The sequence below is a fragment of the Trachurus trachurus genome (genome assembly GCF_905171665.1).
Source record: "Trachurus trachurus genome assembly, chromosome: 7".
Lineage (NCBI taxonomy): Eukaryota > Metazoa > Chordata > Actinopteri > Carangiformes > Carangidae > Trachurus > Trachurus trachurus.
In genome coordinates, this window is record NC_139901.1 from 24,177,867 (window position 1) to 24,196,086 (window position 18,220).

General features: G+C 39.2%; 2 protein-coding genes across 2 annotated transcripts; both read right to left on the reverse strand.

Annotated features, from left to right (window-relative positions):
• Window positions 1-1,390: 1,390 nt before the first annotated feature.
• Window positions 1,391-10,182, reverse strand: LOC310988122 (cytosolic sulfotransferase 3-like; the record flags this gene model as incomplete). The annotated part of the gene is made up of 13 exons (XM_083974635.1): window positions 1,391-1,503; window positions 1,606-1,780; window positions 1,857-1,954; window positions 2,135-2,261; window positions 3,616-3,737; window positions 5,766-5,864; window positions 7,870-7,974; window positions 8,091-8,265; window positions 8,342-8,439; window positions 8,621-8,747; window positions 9,529-9,629; window positions 9,808-9,936; window positions 10,044-10,182. 13 exons carry the CDS (start codon window positions 10,180-10,182, stop codon window positions 1,391-1,393), a joined length of 1,608 nt encoding a protein of 535 aa, XP_083830761.1.
• Window positions 10,183-11,772: 1,590 nt separating this feature from the next.
• LOC310988123 (cytosolic sulfotransferase 1-like) lies at window positions 11,773-14,123 on the reverse strand (the record flags this gene model as incomplete). Its single annotated transcript, XM_083974636.1, has 7 exons — window positions 11,773-11,885; window positions 11,991-12,165; window positions 12,273-12,370; window positions 12,539-12,665; window positions 13,466-13,587; window positions 13,757-13,885; window positions 13,985-14,123. 7 exons carry the CDS (start codon window positions 14,121-14,123, stop codon window positions 11,773-11,775), a joined length of 903 nt encoding a protein of 300 aa, XP_083830762.1.
• Between the last annotated feature and the right edge of the window lie 4,097 nt (window positions 14,124-18,220).

The window sequence follows — 18,220 nt, forward strand, 5'->3', positions numbered from 1 at the left end:
TTAGTACGAAACTTAAAAATTTGATGATCATGTATTTGACCCATGTTGAATCTTTTTTTTGTTTGTTGAAATGAATCACATGTAAGTCTATTGACTTTATTCACATTAGTGTGATCTGTAATACCTACAGTTAATAACGGTAAGAAATTTGACTCAATTTTGCTTCATTTAACTGTATGAATGGCACAGTTTCTATTGCAAATTGTTTAGTGTATATCAAATTGTTGTATCATTCTCAAAGTGTCATATAAATTCACCCCATAATAAAATATCCTAAATAGAATAAAAGCTATACAATTACACCTTTGTCCTATGATTCCTTACAGTTGCACTGTATACTTCATTTAGTCAATTTAAAGGTTCATGCACACAGCTCTTTACCACAGTTATGCAAATAAGAGCTGAAGTTATCACAGCTCATCTTTTACCAATTAGAGCTTGGGATCACTTTGTTGTCTCAAGAGCATGTGACTCTTTTAAAAATGGATTTCCCTCTTCGGCTAGAATTATTTGATTTCGAGTCCCAATGATTTACTATTTCACTACGTTACGACTCAGTTATGAGTGTCAGTCAGGGCAGTGTTATGTTCAATCTATAGCCCTCCTTCTTGTCTGCCTTCATTCACCTGTGGTTCATCCCATTATGCTAACTGATTCACATGCTCTTGAGACAACAAAATCATCTCAAGTGCTAATTGTTGCCATAAATATAGTGGTTAAAGGAGCAAATTGAGTATAAAATGAGGGAACATTTAAATAGAGGTATTTAAATACACTGGATGTTGGATGTTATGCTGCCAAACTCACCTCCAGCCATTTATATGTAACATTTGTTATAGGAACAAACAGAGCATTAGCTTAACTCACTTGAGAACTGTGTACCAACGTTTCATGTCACAGCTCTGTTTATTTTGTCTTTCTGTCCCCTCGTACTGACACTTTCCATCGAGCTACATGGACGTCCTTAGGCATTTGTCCCTGTCTCTGTCACCACTCTGACTCCCACATCAGTTAAACACTTTATTCAAACAGTGACAGAGAGTTAACAGTTTTTTTTTTTTTTTAACATTTCAGTCCATTATTAGCAGAGATTCAACAATTCAATTAACCCAACAAACCCTATCCTGCACAATTAATTAAAAGAAAAGAAGGAAAATATGAGTGGACTGTTTTTTGTTATCAGTCGTAATTTAGAGAGACAAACTAATGACAAGTATAATATAGAACACATAGAATAAGAAATGCTTAAAAAAAATAAATCATCAGGGGCTTTGACATTCAATAAACTTATATATTTTAATCACTGATGAGACAATATCTGATCTTTTCTATTTCATCACCTAGACCTATCAGTGAAAGGATTTTATTTTTGTACAGTTGTACTGGGCCTTTAAGGTTTTGTACGAAACTTCAGTGTGGGATTCTTCATCTTTTTCTTGTAGTCTTCATCAAACTCTTCACTCTGGGCCACAGTGAAATGGTTCTTCCAGTCACCAACCTTCCCTGAAGAAGCACAGAGAGTCAGTCAGGTTGGAGTTTTTACATTACTGGAGAATTGGTTTTGTTTTACCTGTCACATGTTTTGTGTATCAATACTCACTGTACCTTTTCTTATGAAGGAAGAAACTTTGAGATCCATTGCTTTAAATGTTGAATGGTTGACCACCTTGTCTTTTTTCATATTATTAAAGTGCACTCTCTCTAAAACTCGTTCCTTCTCCTCAGCTGAACGAGACAAACCAAGAAAGCAGCAGAGTTTGTCTAGTTCCCGTCCAGGATCCTGGAAACACAATGGTCAGGTTGTGGTCAGACTTTACTACCAACCATGCACTGAAAACAACAACAAACAACATTACCTCAACAAGATCTTCGAAGAACATGTAATGGAGGTTTGGATAAGTCTGTTTCTTCTCCCACCAGCTGTTCACATGCTCATACCAGGATCCATATACCACTGGAGAAAAAAAACAATGAACCGAGGAGCATGAGCAAAATCTGTGCATCTCATACAAACACCTTCATTGTTGTGAACAGACTCATGCTCAGTCAGTACAAATGCTCGGTGCTCACAGGAACATGTCATGTGAAACTCCAAATTTAGATTTTTACTTGGTTTTGTGTTTCCTATACATACTCTTTCCTTCCATGAACCTCTGGAGGTAGCTGTTCCAGTCTCCAGGCTCTGGGTGGATCATGGTCATCTGCTCTAAGTGGAAGAAAGACACCACGCTGTCCTTTCCATTGCGGGCCACATAGACAATCTACACAACAAGAAAACATAAACAATATTTTCAGAGCATGACAGAAACCGTCTCTACAGTATCGTTCTAAATTCTTGTTATTTTCATTGTAGAGAGTTCCTCTGGAGGGGTGGAAGGAGGCCAGCATCACAGATATTATCCCTCTGGGGTTGGAGTTGGTCAGACTGGTGCTGGGAAAGAATGACAAGGAGGCATCTGGACCATCATCAGGAGATCAGGAGCAGGAAGCAGCCAATCTGCTGACTAGAAACCAGGATATAACACTGGTCGAGCTGCAGGATAGAGACCAGGGGCTGAGGTGGGCTGACCTGTCAATTAATGATCAGGTGCGGGTGTAAGTAAGCGATCCGGTCGTTTTGGCTAATGTTGTGTTCCAGGCAGGCTTTTGAAACCAAATTACAGCTTCAAGTCACGACTTACGACTTTGTAGCGTTCCAGGCAACCCACTCGTGTTTTTCCGACCTGTTTTACTTGTGAAAGTGCACTATAACGGTCACTCGTAACTTCCGACCCGTGATCTCATACCAGATCGAACTGGTATGACTTCACAGGTCGGAAATACACGAGTTACGGGTTGCCTTGAACGCACCATAACGTCTTGTCAGCCGATGGAGTTAGCAGCCCCCGCCCTCGTCATGGATCTATTGGTCCTCGTCCCTACGTCAACACATTCACGCGCATCCCTTGGCTGCACACACAGCCCCTCATGGCGTTCTCTCTCCTCATTGGATAAAACTTGTAGGATACGAGAAAAGTTTTCTCCTCGGCTCAGAGCAGAGCAGAGCAGAGTGACTGACAGACCCGTGTTTCGGTCCAAACACTCTATAGTGATTGCTGTCGGAAGATATAACTATTTAAGACTTATATTAACACAAAAATATCGCTTATTTCTGCTTTAATGATCAGGTGCTGGTGTAATATTGACTCAAACTATTGATGCTGCAGTTGACACATCAACCCAGTCAATCAATTGTATGAGTGTTCAATGATTGAATCTTGCTCTGCACCTCTGACGTTGGGACAGGGTGAGGCCAAGGCAGAGGCTTGGGATTCACTGGGCAGCGGGTGGGATGTCTTGGGTTCAAAGCTGGAGACCTGGGGCTTAGGGGCTAGGTCTGGGCTGCTGGGACCTTGGGACTGAGTATGCTTGTTTCTTTTTAGGGGCTCCAACCCTTGTATGCCTCTCAGTAAAAGCTAGGTGAGTTCAAAAAGGCAGAGTAAATTTAACAAAGAGAGGACCCCAATCCAAGGAGGAGTCCCTTCAGGGAAATTTTGTGTTTTAACACCATCAGATTAAAAAGATTATACTGATTCAAAACAAGTTAAAAATATAAATAACAAAAAGCTACTGTACCCTGCAGTTTTGCTCCCAAAATGATTTTGGCACAAACTGGATTGGAAGATGAGTCCTAATGAGTCGAGGAGATGTGAGCTGATTGTTCACCGTGTCTGTTCCTTTATGTATGGTTGAAGATCCTGCACATTATGAGAAAAGTTGAAATGCCTGTGAATGGTCCAACGTGATCAGTACAGTACAACTTTACATTGTTTGTTTCTAGATTGTTTTTAATTCAGTTACATTTTTTTCCTATATACTGTATATTAAGATATGGGTTTGCTGAATGCGACTCACCTGGTTGCAGAGAAGGGAAGACAACTTCCAATAGAGGCACTCTTGCATGAATATGAAGAGCTTTCTGACACTCTGGAGATGTCTGATCAAAATGCAGCAGGTCAAGGATGTAGGAGACCCAAGTTGTTCCTCAAAGAATGACAGAGCAAATAACGGAGATAATAAAAACCTTCTTACACCATCATCAACTTTTTTTAACAGTATGAAGCAAAACACACTCTGTTTGATAGACTCACCTGCTTTGGGATATGTTGCAAGAAGTATATCGTCTGGCCTGGCCTGAAAGTTTTGAACGTTCTCCCAGTTGTCTGTGAAGTAGTGAGTCATTGGGACTCCATGGAAATCAAATAATTCTGGGCGAGGAGGGAAATCCATCTTTAAAAGAAAAGAAAGATTCAAAACTGTATTTAGTTTGTGCTGAGTGATCAATCGGTACAATTCATAAATAACTTCACAGCTTATCATTTCTGAAGATAAACCCAGAAACATACCTTGGTCAGATTTCTGAAGTCCTCTCTTATGAGCCTCAGTCAGCGCAGTGTTATGGTTCATTTACAAGCCTTCTTTTTTGTCTGCCTGCATCCATCTGTGGTTCATCTCATTATGCTGACTAGGTCACATGATCTTGACACAACAAAGTGATCCCAAGCTCTTCTTGGTTAAAGATAAGCATTTAAGCTGTGGAAAAGAACTGTGTGTGAACCTGCATAATGATTCATGAAGAATATTTAGTCCAGAAATACGGTAATGCATTCACTTGAATAATAGTTTAAAAAATCCAGTTTTTCTGAGTAATTTAATTTTTGGTTTGTTTTTCGGGGTAATTAGGCCTATTTCTGTTTGTCTGATTAATTTATGTATTTATTTATTTATCTATTTATTTTTAATACTTTTTTCTGTTTTTCTGACTAACTATTTTCTGTTTTTCATGGTAATTTTTTTCCTCCTGTTTTTCGGGGTAATTTTTTTTCTGATTTCAAAATTCCATGAGAAGCTCCCACCTGCAAGTAACGTAAGGACTGATTTCACAAAATAAAGGTGCTACATCAAACTGCTCTGATATTTTATGACTGGAACACAGTGAAAATAAGACTGTATTTTTTGTGGAGCATATCCATGGATGTATGTTCAAGACCGGGTAAACCAAGACTAAATATGTGCTTTAAGTTTATAATGCCACAGGAAAACATTTTATTAACCACTGTGTCAAATTTGAAGGACTAAAAAAGACGTTAAGTATATAAAATTCTGCATCAAAGTTGTCAATAAATGAGCAGTATTCTCTGTGGAGGCGTGTCCGCTGCAGGCAAAGACACCACGCCCCATCTAGCCTCGCATCACCAGGCTCTTCAGAGAGGTGAAGAGCCTGGTCAAAGACGGTTTATAAGTATATTATTGCTATAATATAATATAATGTTGTTGTTATTGTTGTTTTTATTATCATCATCATCATCATCATCATCATCATCATCATCATCATCATCATCATCATCATCATCATCATCATTTAATATGAACTATGTGTATATATATTTTTCATTAACAACTTGCAACTGCCTAATGACACCCAATCTGTGTATAACCCATAAAGAGAGAGAGAGACAGCACACACACACGCATAGGGCATATACATGTATTTATACTTTTTATTTTATTTTTTATTTTATTTGCATTTGATTTTGTGAGTTGTATTTGATGCTTTGGCAACATTGTTCTCGTAACATTCATGCCAACAAAGCAAATTTGAATTAGAGAGAGAGAGAGAGATTGATTTATACACATTTAAAAAAAAATGCTGCACCTCACACCAAAACGAAGTGTTAAAAGGGTTTTATTTTGTACAGTTGCACTGGGTCTTTAAATTTCAGTACGAAACTTCAGTGTTGGATTCTTCATCTTTTTCTTGTAGTCTTCATCAAACTCTTCACTCTGGGCCACAGTGAAATGGTTCTTCCAGTCACCAACCTTCCCTGAAGGAGCGCAGAGAGCCAGTCAGATTGGAGTCTTTTTACATTAAACTGGTGTAAAGTTGGTGTTGTCTTACCTGTCACATGTTTTGTGTATCAATTTCCACTATACCTTTTCTTATGAAGGGAGAAACCTTGAGATCCATTGCTGGAAATGTTGAATAGTCAACCACCTTGTCTTTTTTCATACTATCAAAGTGCACTCTGTCTAAAAGTCGTTCCTTCTCCTCAACTGAAGGAGACAAACCAAGGAAGCAGCAGAGTTTGTCTAGTTCCCGTCCAGGATCCTGGAAACACAATGGTCAGGTTGTGGTCAGACTTTACTACCAACAAGAGCAGAGACTTCACAATCACACAAACACATGCACTGAAAACAACAACAAACAACATTACCTCAACAAGATCTTCGAAGAACGTGTAATGGAGGTTTGAATAAGTCTGTTTCTTCTGCCACCAGCCATTCACATGGTCATACCAGGATCCAAACAACACTGGAATAACACAATGATAAAACTGAATCAAAGAGCTTTGGTGAAATCTGTGCATCTCTTACAAACACCTTTATGATTGTGAACATGCTCATGCTCAGTCACTGGCACTGCTACTGTTCAAATGCTCGGTGAAAACATGGCATGTCAAATAAAACTCCAAATCTAGATTTTAACTTGGTTATTCTTTTCCCAGTACATACTCTTTCCCTCCATGAATCTCTGGAGGTAACTGCTCCACTCTCCAGGCTCTGGGGTGAACATGGCCATGCGGTGAAAATGGAGAGCAGACACCACACTGTCCTTTGCATTGCAGTTTCTATTGCAAATTGTTTAGTGTATATCAAATTGTTGTATCATTCTCAAAGTGTCATATAAATTCAATAATAAAATATCCTAAATAGAATAAAAGCCATACAATTTCACCTTTGTCCTATAATTCCTTATATTTGCACTGTATACTTCATGAATCATTTAAAGGTTCATGCACACAGCTCTTTACCACAGTTATGCAAATATAAGAGCTGAAGTTATCACAGCTCATCTTTTACCAATTAGAGCTTGGGATCACTTTGTTGTCTCAAGAGCATGTGACTCTTTTAAAAATGGATTTCCCTCTTCGGCCAGAATTATTTGATTTCCATGGAGTCCCAATGATTTACTATTTCACTACGTTACGACTCAGTTATGAGTGTCAGTCAGGGCAGTGTTATGTTCAATCTATAGCCCTCCTTCTTGTCTGCCTTCATTCACCTGTGGTTCATCCCATTATGCTAATTGATTCACATGCTCTTGAGACAACAAAGTCATCTCAAGCGCTAATTGTTGCCATAAATATAGTGGTTAAAGGAGCAAATTGAGTATAAAATGAGGGAACATTTAAATAGAGGTATTTAAATACACTGGATGTTGGATGTTATGCTGCCAAACTCACCTCCAGCCATCTATATGTAACATTTGTTATAGGAACAAACAGAGCATTAGCTTAACTCACTTGAGAACTGTGTACCAACGTTTCATGTCACAGCTCTGTTTATTTTGTCTTTCTGTCCCCTCGGCTCGTACTGACACTTTCTATCGAGCTACATGGACGTCCTTAGGCATTTGACCCTGTCTCTGTCACCACTCTGACTCCCACATCAGTTAAATACTTTATTCAAACAGTCTGGCGACAGAGAGTTAGCTGTTTTTTTTGTTTTTTTTTTAACATTTCAGTCCATTATTAGCAGAGATTCAACAATTCATTTAACCCAACAAACCCTATCCTGCACAATTAATTAAAAGAAAAGAAGGAAAATATGAGTGGACTGTTTTTTGTTTTCAGTCTTAATTTAGACCAACAAACTAATGATACATATAGCATAAAACACATAGAATCAAAAATGTTTAAAGTAAATCATCATGGGCTTTGACATTCAATAATCACTGATGAGACAATATCTGATCTTTTCTATTTCATCACCTAGACCTATCAGTGAAAGGATTTTATTTTTGTACAGTTGTACTGGGCCTTTAAGTTTTTGTACGAAACTTCAGTGTGGGATTCTTCATCTTTTTCTTGTAGTCTTCATCAAACTCTTCGCTCTTGGCCACAGTGAAATGGTTCTTCCAGTCACCAACCTTCCCTGAAGAAGCACAGAGAGTCAGTCAGGTTGGAGTTTTTTTTTTTTTTTTTACATTAAACTCAAGAATTGGTTTTGTTTTACCTGTCACATGTTTTGTGTATTAATATTAACTGTACCTTTTCTTATGAAGGAAGAAACTTTGAAATCCATTCCTGGAAATGTTGAATGGTTGACCACCTTGTCTTTTTTCATACTATCAAAGTACACTCTGTCTAAAAGTCGTTCCTTCTCCTCAGCTGAAGGAGACAAACCAAGGAAGCAGCAGAGTTTGTCTAGTTCCCGTCCAGGATCCTGGAAACACAATGGTCAGGTTGTGGTCAGACTTTACTACCAACCATGCACTGAAAACAACAACAAACAACATTACCTCAACAAGATCTTCGAAGAACATGTAATGGAGGTTTGGATAAGTCTGTTTCTTCTCCCACCAGCCGTTCACATGGTCATACCAGGATCCAAACACCACTGATAAAAAATAACAGTGAATCGAGGAGCATGAGCAAAATCTGTGCATCTCATACAAACACCTTTATTGTTGTGAACAGACTCATGCTTAGTCAGTACAAATGCTCGGTGCTAACAGGAACATGTCATGTGAAACTCCAAATTTTGATTTTTTACTTGGTTTTGTGTTTCCTATACATACTCTTTCCTTCCATGAACCTCTGGAGGTAGCTGTTCCAGTCTCCAGGCTCTGGGTGGATCATGGTCATCTGCTCTAAGTGGAAGAAAGACACCACGCTGTCCTTTCCATTACGGGCCACATAGACAATCTACACAACAAGAAAACATAAACAATATTTTCAGAGCATGACTGAAACAGTCTCTACAGTATCGTTCTAAATTCTTGTTATTTTCATTGTAGAGAGTTCCTCTGGAGGGGTGGAAGGAGGCCAGCATCACAGATATTATCCCTCTGGGGTTGGAGTTGGTCAGACTGGTGCTGGGAAAGAATGACAAGGAGGCATCTGGACCATCATCAGGAGATCAGGAGCAGGAAGCAGCCAATCTGCTGACTAGAAACCAGGATATAACACTGGTCGAGCTGCAGGATAGAGACCAGGGGCTGAGGTGGGCTGACCTGTCGATTAATGATCAGGTGCTGGTGTAATATTGACTCAAACTATTGATGCTGCAGTTGACACATCAACCCAGTCAATCAATTGTATGAGTGTTCAATGATTGAATCTTGCTCTGCACCTCTGACGTTGGGACAGGGTGAGGCCAAGGCAGAGGCTTGGGATTCACTGGGCAGTGGGTGGGATGTCGTGGGTTCAAAGCTGGAGACCTGGGGCTTAGGGGCTTAGGGGCTAGGTCTGGGCTGCTGGGACCTTGGGACTGACTATGCTTGTTTCTTTTAGGGGCTCCAACCCTTGTATGCCTCCCAGTAAAAGCTAGGTGAGTTCAAAAAGGCAGAGTAAATTTAACAAAGAGAGGACCCCAATCCAAGGAGGAGTCCCTTCAGGGAAATTTTGTGTTTTAACACCATCAGATTAAAAAGATTATACTGATTCAAAACGAGTTAAAAATATAAATAACAAAAAGCAACAGTACCCTGCAGTTTTGCTCCCAAAATGATTTTGGCACAAACTGGATTGGAAGATGAGTCCTAATGAGTCGAGGAGATGTGAGCTGATTGTTCACCGTGTCTGTTCCTTTATGTATGGTTGAAGATCCTGCACATTATGAGAAAAGTTGAAATGCCTGTGAATGGTCCAACGTGATCAGTACAGTACAACTTTACATTGTTTGTTTCTAGATTGTTTTTAATTCAGTTACATTTTTTTCCTATATACTGTATATTAAGATATGGGTTTGCTGAATGCGACTCACCTGGTTCCAGAGATGGGAAGGCAACTTCCAATAGAGGCACTCTTGCATAAATAGGAAGAGATTTCCGACACTCTGGAGATGTCTGATCAAAATGCAGCAGGTCAAGGATGTAGGAGACCCAAGTTGTTCCTCAAAGAATGACAGAGCAAATAACGGAGATAATAAAAACCTTCTTACACCATCATCAACCTTTTTTAACAGTATGAAGCAAAACACACTCTGTTTGATAGACTCACCTGCTTTGGGATATGTTGCAAGAAGTATATCGTCTGGCCTGGCCTGAAAGTTTTGAACATTCTCCCAGTTGTCTGTGAAGTAGTGAGTCATTGATACTCCATGGAAATCAAATAATTCTGGGCGAGGAGGTAAATCCATCTTTAAAAGAAAAGAAAGATTCAAAACTGTATTTAGTTTGTGCTGAGTGATCAATCGGTACATTTCATAAATTACTTCACAACTTATCATTTCTGAAGATAAACCTCAACATACCTTGGTCAGATTTCTGAAGTCCTCTCTTATGAGCCTCAGGGCAGTGTATGGTTCATTTACAAGCCTTCTTTTTTGTCTGCCTGCATCCATTATCTCATTATGTTGACTATAGGTCACATGATCTTGACACAACAAAGTGATCCCAAGCTCTTCTTGGTTAAAGATAAGCATTTAAGCTGTGGAAAAGAACAGTGTGTGAACCTGCATAATGATTCATGAAGAATATTTTAGTCCAGAAAAACAGAAGCGTATTGCATTCACTTGAATAATAATTTGAAAAATCCAGTTTTTCTGAGTAATTACATTTTTGGTTTGTTTTTCGGGGTCATTAGGCCTATTTAAGTTTTTCTGAGTAATTTAGGCCTATTTATTTAATTTTTTAATTTATTTTTGGAATATTTTTTTCTGACTGATTATTTTCTGTTTTTCGGGGTAATTTTTTTCTGATTTCAAAATCCTGTGTGAAGCTCCCAGAAAAAAAATAGAAATTAGAGAAATAATTACCCCAAAAAACAGTAGGAAAAAAATACCACGAAAAACATCAAAATATTACCACGAAAAACAGAAAAAAAGTAGTCAGAAAAACAGGGAAATAATTAGTCCGAAAAATAGAAATAATAAACAAACCAAAATATAAATTACTCAAGTGAATGCAATACGCTTCCGTGCAGAAAGCAGTATTTTTCCAAGCAATGAAAATTTGACCCCCTTGACAAAATCTATCGATGGGCTTTATGCACAGCTCCACTACTTCCTGAAATAAGCAGCTCGTTTATTTCCTGTCTTACATTATTGGACCAACTGATTAACCCATGTGTGCCTGACCATTGTTGTGAGGTCAGACACACCTGAATAAAAAGACTTACATTGACAACTGGAAGAATGAAATCAAATCCATCAATAAATTAGAAAGCTATCACTTCCACAACTTATAAAGTAAGCTGCACAATATGTAACACTCTGCCATGATACTAGAGAAATATCAGAACCATTATTGCTATAATGTTTTTTTTATTATTATTATTATCATCATCATCATTTAATATGAACTATGTGTAAATATATTTTTCATTATATATAACAACTTGCAACTGCCTAATGACACCCAATCTATGTATAACCCTATGTAAAAGAGAGAGACCGCGCGCGCGCGCGCACACACACACACACACACACACACACACACACACACACACACACACACATAGGGCATATAAATGGATATATACTTTTTATTTTTATTTTATTTGCATATATTTGATTCTGTTAGTTGTATTTGATGCTTTGGCAACATAGTTATCGTAACATTCATGCCAATAAAGCAAATTTGAATTAGAGAGCGAGAGAGAGATTGATTTATATATACACATTTAAAAAAAACTCAAAAGCAATTTGTCTCTCTATGGCCAAAATTCTGCACCTCACACCAAAACAAAGTGTTAAAAGGGTTTTATTTTGTACAGTTGCACCAGGCCTTTAGAGTTCAGTACGAAACTTCAGTGTGGGATTCTTCATCTTTCTCTCGTAGTCTTCATCAAACTCTTCACTCTGGGCCACAGTGAAATGGTTCTTCCAGTCACCAACCTTCCCTGAAAAGGCACAGAGAAACCAGTCAGGTTGGAGTCTTTATATTCAACTGGAGAATTGGTTTTGTTTTACCTGTCACATGTTTTGTGTATCAATATTCACTGTACCTTTTCTTATAAAGGGAGAAACTTTGAGATCCATTCCTGGAAATGTTGAATGGTTGACCAACTTGTCTTTTTTCATATTATCAAAGTACACTCTGTCTAAAAGTCGCTCCTTCTCCTCAGCTGAACGAGACAAACCAAGGAAGCAACAGAGTTTGTCTAGTTCCCGTCCAGGATCCTGGAAACACAATATGGTTGTGGTCAGACTTTACAACCAATAAGAGCAGAGACTTCACAATCACACAAACACATGCACTGAAAACCCACATAAGCAAACAACATTACCTCAACAAGATCTTCGAAGAACATGTAATGGAGGTTTGAATAAGTCTGTTTCTTCTCCCACCAGCCGTTCACATGGTCATACCAGGATCCAAACACCACTAGCGAAAAATAACAATGAACGAATGATGAGCAAAATCTGTGCATCTCATACAAACACCTTTATTGTTGTGAACAGACTCTTGCTCAGTCAGTACAAATGCTCGGTGCTCACAGGAACATGTCAAGTGAAACTTTAGATTTTTAATTGGTTATTGTGTTATACATACTCTTTCCTTCCATGAACCTCTGGAGGTAGCTGTTCCAGTCTCCAGGCTCTGGGTGGATCATGGTCATCCGCTGGAAGTGGAAAAAAGACACCACGCTGTCCTTTCCATTGCGGGCCACATAGACAATCTACACAACAAGAAACAATATTTTCAGAGCTTGACTGAAACAGTCTCTAGAGTATTGTTCTAAATTCTTGTTATATTCATTGTAGAGTTCCTCTGGAGGGGTGGAAGAAGGCCAGCATCATCACAGGTATTATCCCTCTGGGGATGGAGTTGGAGGAATAGAATATAATAGAATTTGAATGACGTTGGGACAGGTGAGGCCATGATAGTTAACATAGGGTCATGATCACTGGATGGCAGAGGCTTGGAATTCACTGGGTAGTGGGCGATAGGCTATAGTCTTGGGTTCAAAGCTGGAGACCTGGGGCTTATAGGGCCTATAGGTCTGGGCTGGTGGCTAGGAACTTGGGGCGTTAGCGCCGTGTTAGCGTTAGCTCCGTGTTAGCAGGGCTTAGCAAACACTGCTCTCTACCTCCAGCAGCTTCCAATGTAAACACAAGCACATGTAGGGGGTGGAGGGGGTGGAGGAGGTGGTGGTTTTTTTTTTGTTTTTTTTTACGACAGTGACATGTGCCTCCCAGAACTGTGGGGGAGCTCCGGAGAGGGAAAAAAAGAGAAACCAGCGAAGGAGCGAGCTATTTCCAGCCGACTTGCATAGTTCTGCTTTAACAATCTGGGTTTTAACACCATCAGATTACCTAATGGTTAGCTAGATTATTTGATTATCAATTTACAACAAATTCAAATTATAAATCAGTAGAGCAGATTCCCACATATTGCACTGTGTTCATGTCTTCAAATATCTCAGTTTCTTGTGATCTTGAGATATTGGAAATTAAATAAAGCTATAGGCTACTGTACCCTGCAGTTTTGCTCCCAAAATGATTTTGGCACAAACTGGATTGGAAGATGAGTCCTGATGAGTCGAGGAGATGTGAGTTGATTGTTCACCATGTCTGTTCCTTTGTGTATGGTTGAGGATCCTGCACATTATGAGAAAAGTTTACATTCCTGTCAATGGTCCAATGTGATCAGTACAACACAGTACAATTTGACATAATTGTTTCTCTAAATTTTGTTTTTCAAATTCAATTCCTTTTTTCCCTATATATATTAAGATCATTCAGTATGGATTTGCTGACTGTGACTCACCTGGCTTCAAAGAACGGAAGGTGGTTTCCAGTGAAGGTACTCTTACATAAACCGGAAGAGATTTCCGACACTCTGGAGATGTCTGATCAAAATGCAGCAGGTCAAGAATGTAGGAGACCCAGGTACTTCCTCAAAGAATGACAGAGCAAAAATAAATTAGCTCATCAAAACCCTTCAATACCATCATCAATCTATTCAACTGTGTGAAGGAAAACACAACAGACTCACCTGCTTTGGGGTATGTTGCAAGAAGTATATCGTCTGGCCTGGCCTGGAAGTTTTGAATATTCTCCCAGTTGTCTGTGAAGTAGTGAGTCATTGGGACTCCATGGAAATCAAATAGTTCTGGGCGAGGAGGGAAATCCATCTTTAAAAGAAAAGAAAGATTCAAAACTATTATCAGTTTGTGCTGAGTGATCAATCGGTACATTTCATAAATGACTTCACAGCTTATCATTTCTGAAGATAAACCTCAACATACCTTGGTCAGATTTCTGAAGTCCTCTCTTATGAGCCTCAGTCAGCGCAGTGTTATGGTTCATTTACAAGCCTTCTTTTTTGTCTGCCTGCATCCATCTGTTGTTCATATATGCTGACTAGGTCACATGAGCTTGAGACAACAAAGTGATCCCAAGTTCTTCTTGGTTAAAGATAAGCATTTACCTCAAGAAAACTGAACTCTTGTAATAGCTGTGGAAAAGAACTGTGTGTATGATCCTGCATATTCATGAAGAACATTCAGTCCAGATGATACAGTAGGAATGTAAGTAATCACAGGACAAACGTGCATGTGCAAGTTAATGGCTTTTTTTTCACATCGACGATTTCCTTATGGGGTGCATTTATATGACATTTTGAGAATAATACAACAATTTGTCCTGAATAAAAGCAAAACAATTTGCAATACAAATTGTACCATAAATACAGTGGTTAAAGGAGCATTATCGCAAATACAGCAGTAATAGCATAAAATAAGCTGAAATATGCAAAAGATGGGTCGGGGGGAGCCATAACTAAATTTACAAAAAAAATCGCCAACAGTATAGTGTCCGTGGGGCAAATGCAGAATTTGTCTTTGTTATGATCCAAGCCGGCCCGGCGCTTGCTGCGTTCAATTGCACTCGGAACTCGCAAATCCGACCTCCGAACCGGAAAAATGCAACAGTAAATTGTAATGTAGCAGTGTCAGGCTGCTTACAGTCACTGAATCGCTCGGTAGAACACTTTGTCTCCACGTCCCGTGTCTTTCTTCAGCTGTCCTCTCAGCGTTATTAAGGAGGAGGAAGTTGCAGTTGCTGTTGTTGTCGTTGTTGTGGTTGTGCGCGACGTAGAGCTGCCGCTTCCACTAGCGAGTTTTCTTTTTCCCGCGATTGCACGTTCATTCAGCCTGGTGAGGGAGGAGGAGGGAGGAGGGGGGAGGGGGGAGGAGGGAGGAGGAGGGGGAGAAGGGGAGGACTAAACGAGGCTGCTCTCTCTCTCTGACAGCTGCCCACTTGTTTATATCTGATAAGCTCCGCCTGGCTCCATCTAGTGGCCGAATTAAGAATTTGGATTTGCGATAATGCTCCTTTAAAAAAAAAAAAAAAACTGAATGTGTATGGCTTTTATATGCTTTCCCCCATATTTCTAACCCATAGGTGATCATTGGGAAAATATGTTATAGCTTCTTAGCCTTGCATGATTTTGATATTTTGCATAATGATTTTTTAAAATTTCCACCATAACGTATAGTCATGAATACCTCCCATAAAATGTTCCATCAGTTAAAGGAGCATGTTTTTATTCATATTCCTAAATTGTAGTCTGCATTAAAATCATCCTTGTTGTTTCATACTCTGACAGCTTGCTTTAATCAGTCCAGGTGGTGACTGACTACATCATGATTCCTCCTTGACATGTAGGCTACATGAAATAGATGCAAGGTGACCAGATCCCAAAACAAATGCGGGACAAGGGCAATTTTTATGTGGGAAAACCATTGCCAATGAGAGGTAGTTTAAATTAAAATGTTGATAGATTTCCATGAGTTTTTTTTAAATAACCTCACCGACTGCAGTCATACTATTGGTGTTTTCATCCTCCAAATGAAAGACTGCATTACACAGTAAAAAAAAAAAAGTGTAGATGTGTGTGGAGAGTCAAAAGAGTCCCTAAGCAACACATGCAGCTGGATAGGTCAGTGTGTAATTCCATTGACTTTGGATTGGGACACTAATGGTTTGGATCCCACTCATGGTTATTATATTGGCTGGCTCAACAGGATCTGCAATAGAAGAGCTTATTTTTTATAATGAAAATATGTTTAAAGCATTTGCTGTAATCAGTAGCTGAACATTTCAGTTATGACTGACCTTGTTCTGCATCACAGGTTTGGCGCAAGGCAAAGTTACACATGGAATCAGATAGACAAAGCAAGATTTTGTAAGAAAGAAAACATATAGAGTGAACAGGCCAGCACAACGACCCAATCACAATGTACAGTATTCTGTCTATTTTTATGATTAGTAAGTTTCATCTGGAAGCATAATACCGGTAGTATGGGCTCAGCACATGCAGGTGAATAGCTCAGTGGGTAATGGCACTGAGTAGGAGATTTTCTCATAATGAATAGATAATTGTGTGGTGGACCACACAAAGTGAGTGAGAGTAAGAAGAAGATGAAGAAGACATTTTTATTATTGTGCCAGGCCTCAGTCACACATTTGTTATTACACAGAAATAACACAGTAATGTTATCAGTTGGGGAATAACCCCACGCCAGAGCAGAGAGTGAAGGAAGAAGGAAACAGTGTGGCCCTGTTTAGAGTTTAACAGGGAAATGAGAACGGGAGAACAGAAACACAAATCATTATGGTCTTCGACGGTAAAGTAGGTGATAAACACCACAAACATCCCAGATTTTACTAATAATCACATTTAAAACACCTGTGTGTCAGCCTGTCCTCAGAGGTGTTCATGATGATTTTAGTAAGAATCAGTTTAGAGAAACTCAGACTTACAACTTAAATATTTTAACTCAGAGAGCACTTTTCAAAACGAAGTGGTTTACAAAACAAAAGTCACAACAGGCTAAAAGACTGTTGCATTAATCCAGGTGTGATGAAATGAAAGCATGTAAAAAGGTGTCAGTATCTTTAAAAGTTAAAATTGGCCTAATTTTTGCTGATTCTAAAATGATAAAAACACAACTGTACCAGCTTTGTGGTGTGCTGCTCAAAGTTAAAGCAGAAGTAAGCGGAATATTTGTGTTAATATAAGTCTTAAATAGTTATATCTTCCGACGGCAATCACTTACATAGAGTGTTTGGTCTGAAACACGGGTCTGTCAGTCACTCTGCTCTGCTGTAAGCCGAGGAGAAAACGTCTTGTATACTTCCTTGTATCCTACAAACTTTATCCAATGAGGAGAGAGAACGGCATGAAGGGCTGTGTGTGCAGCCAAGGGATGCACGTGAATGTGGTGACGTAGGGACGAGGACCAATAGATCCATGACGAGGGCGGGGGCTGCTAACTAAGGAAGTTAGCCAAAACGACCGGATCGCTTACTTCTGCTTTAATTTAAGTTTTACTATCAAACCACACACCAAATTATCACATAAAATTACCTCTGTGTGTGTCTTCACTATGGGCACTGACCAGAGCCCCGTGACACTAATTAATCGATATATAAACATAATTATGAGTGTGTAGAGGTGTTCAATTTTTTATTGAGGGAGCAGTCTGGCAGAAAAGACAAAAACTCTTTGTGAATCCTTCTCCTGATTTCACCCAGCTATAATGACCATCTCCTTCTTCAGTGTAGCTGTAGCATCTATTTCATTTCGCTATATACTCCGTTATTAAAGATTTGTTGGGTTTTCAAAAACAGCAGGAGGGACAGAGAGTGACAGGCTGACCTGCACTTAACTGTACATTTTTTTTAAATTGCTGTGCAGTCCTGCACAAAGCAGGACACCTGGTCACCCTATAACATATCAATGTGTACAGTATTAAAGTCAGAAAGAGATGGCTGACTAACAAACTGATGATATAACATATAGAACGCAAAAAGCAAAAAGGACTTTGTGGTGTTTACTGTAAGAGAAAAGCACAGCAAATGTTAAAAGTTGTGTCACATTACACAGCGCCCTGCTGTTCCAGGTGTTGCACACTGTGTCCCTTAGAGGGCGCTAGAAGTATGTAGTAAAGAGTGTCACTGGGTTTCCTCCTCAGGTCAGTGAGGGGTGCTTTTATGTTGATTTCCACCTGCCTGCACGCTGAATAAATGGCTGCTGCCTGCTAGCACTCCGGGTCATCGTTTTTCACCTCCTTTCCCACACAGTCTGACGACATGACAGACTTAAATGTTTAAACGTCAGTGACTAGGCTTTGACATTCATTAAACTTGTATAATCGGAACTGATTAGACAATGCATTTGTCACTTCAAAATAATCTTGTTTTTTTGTTTGTTTTTCGTCATCAC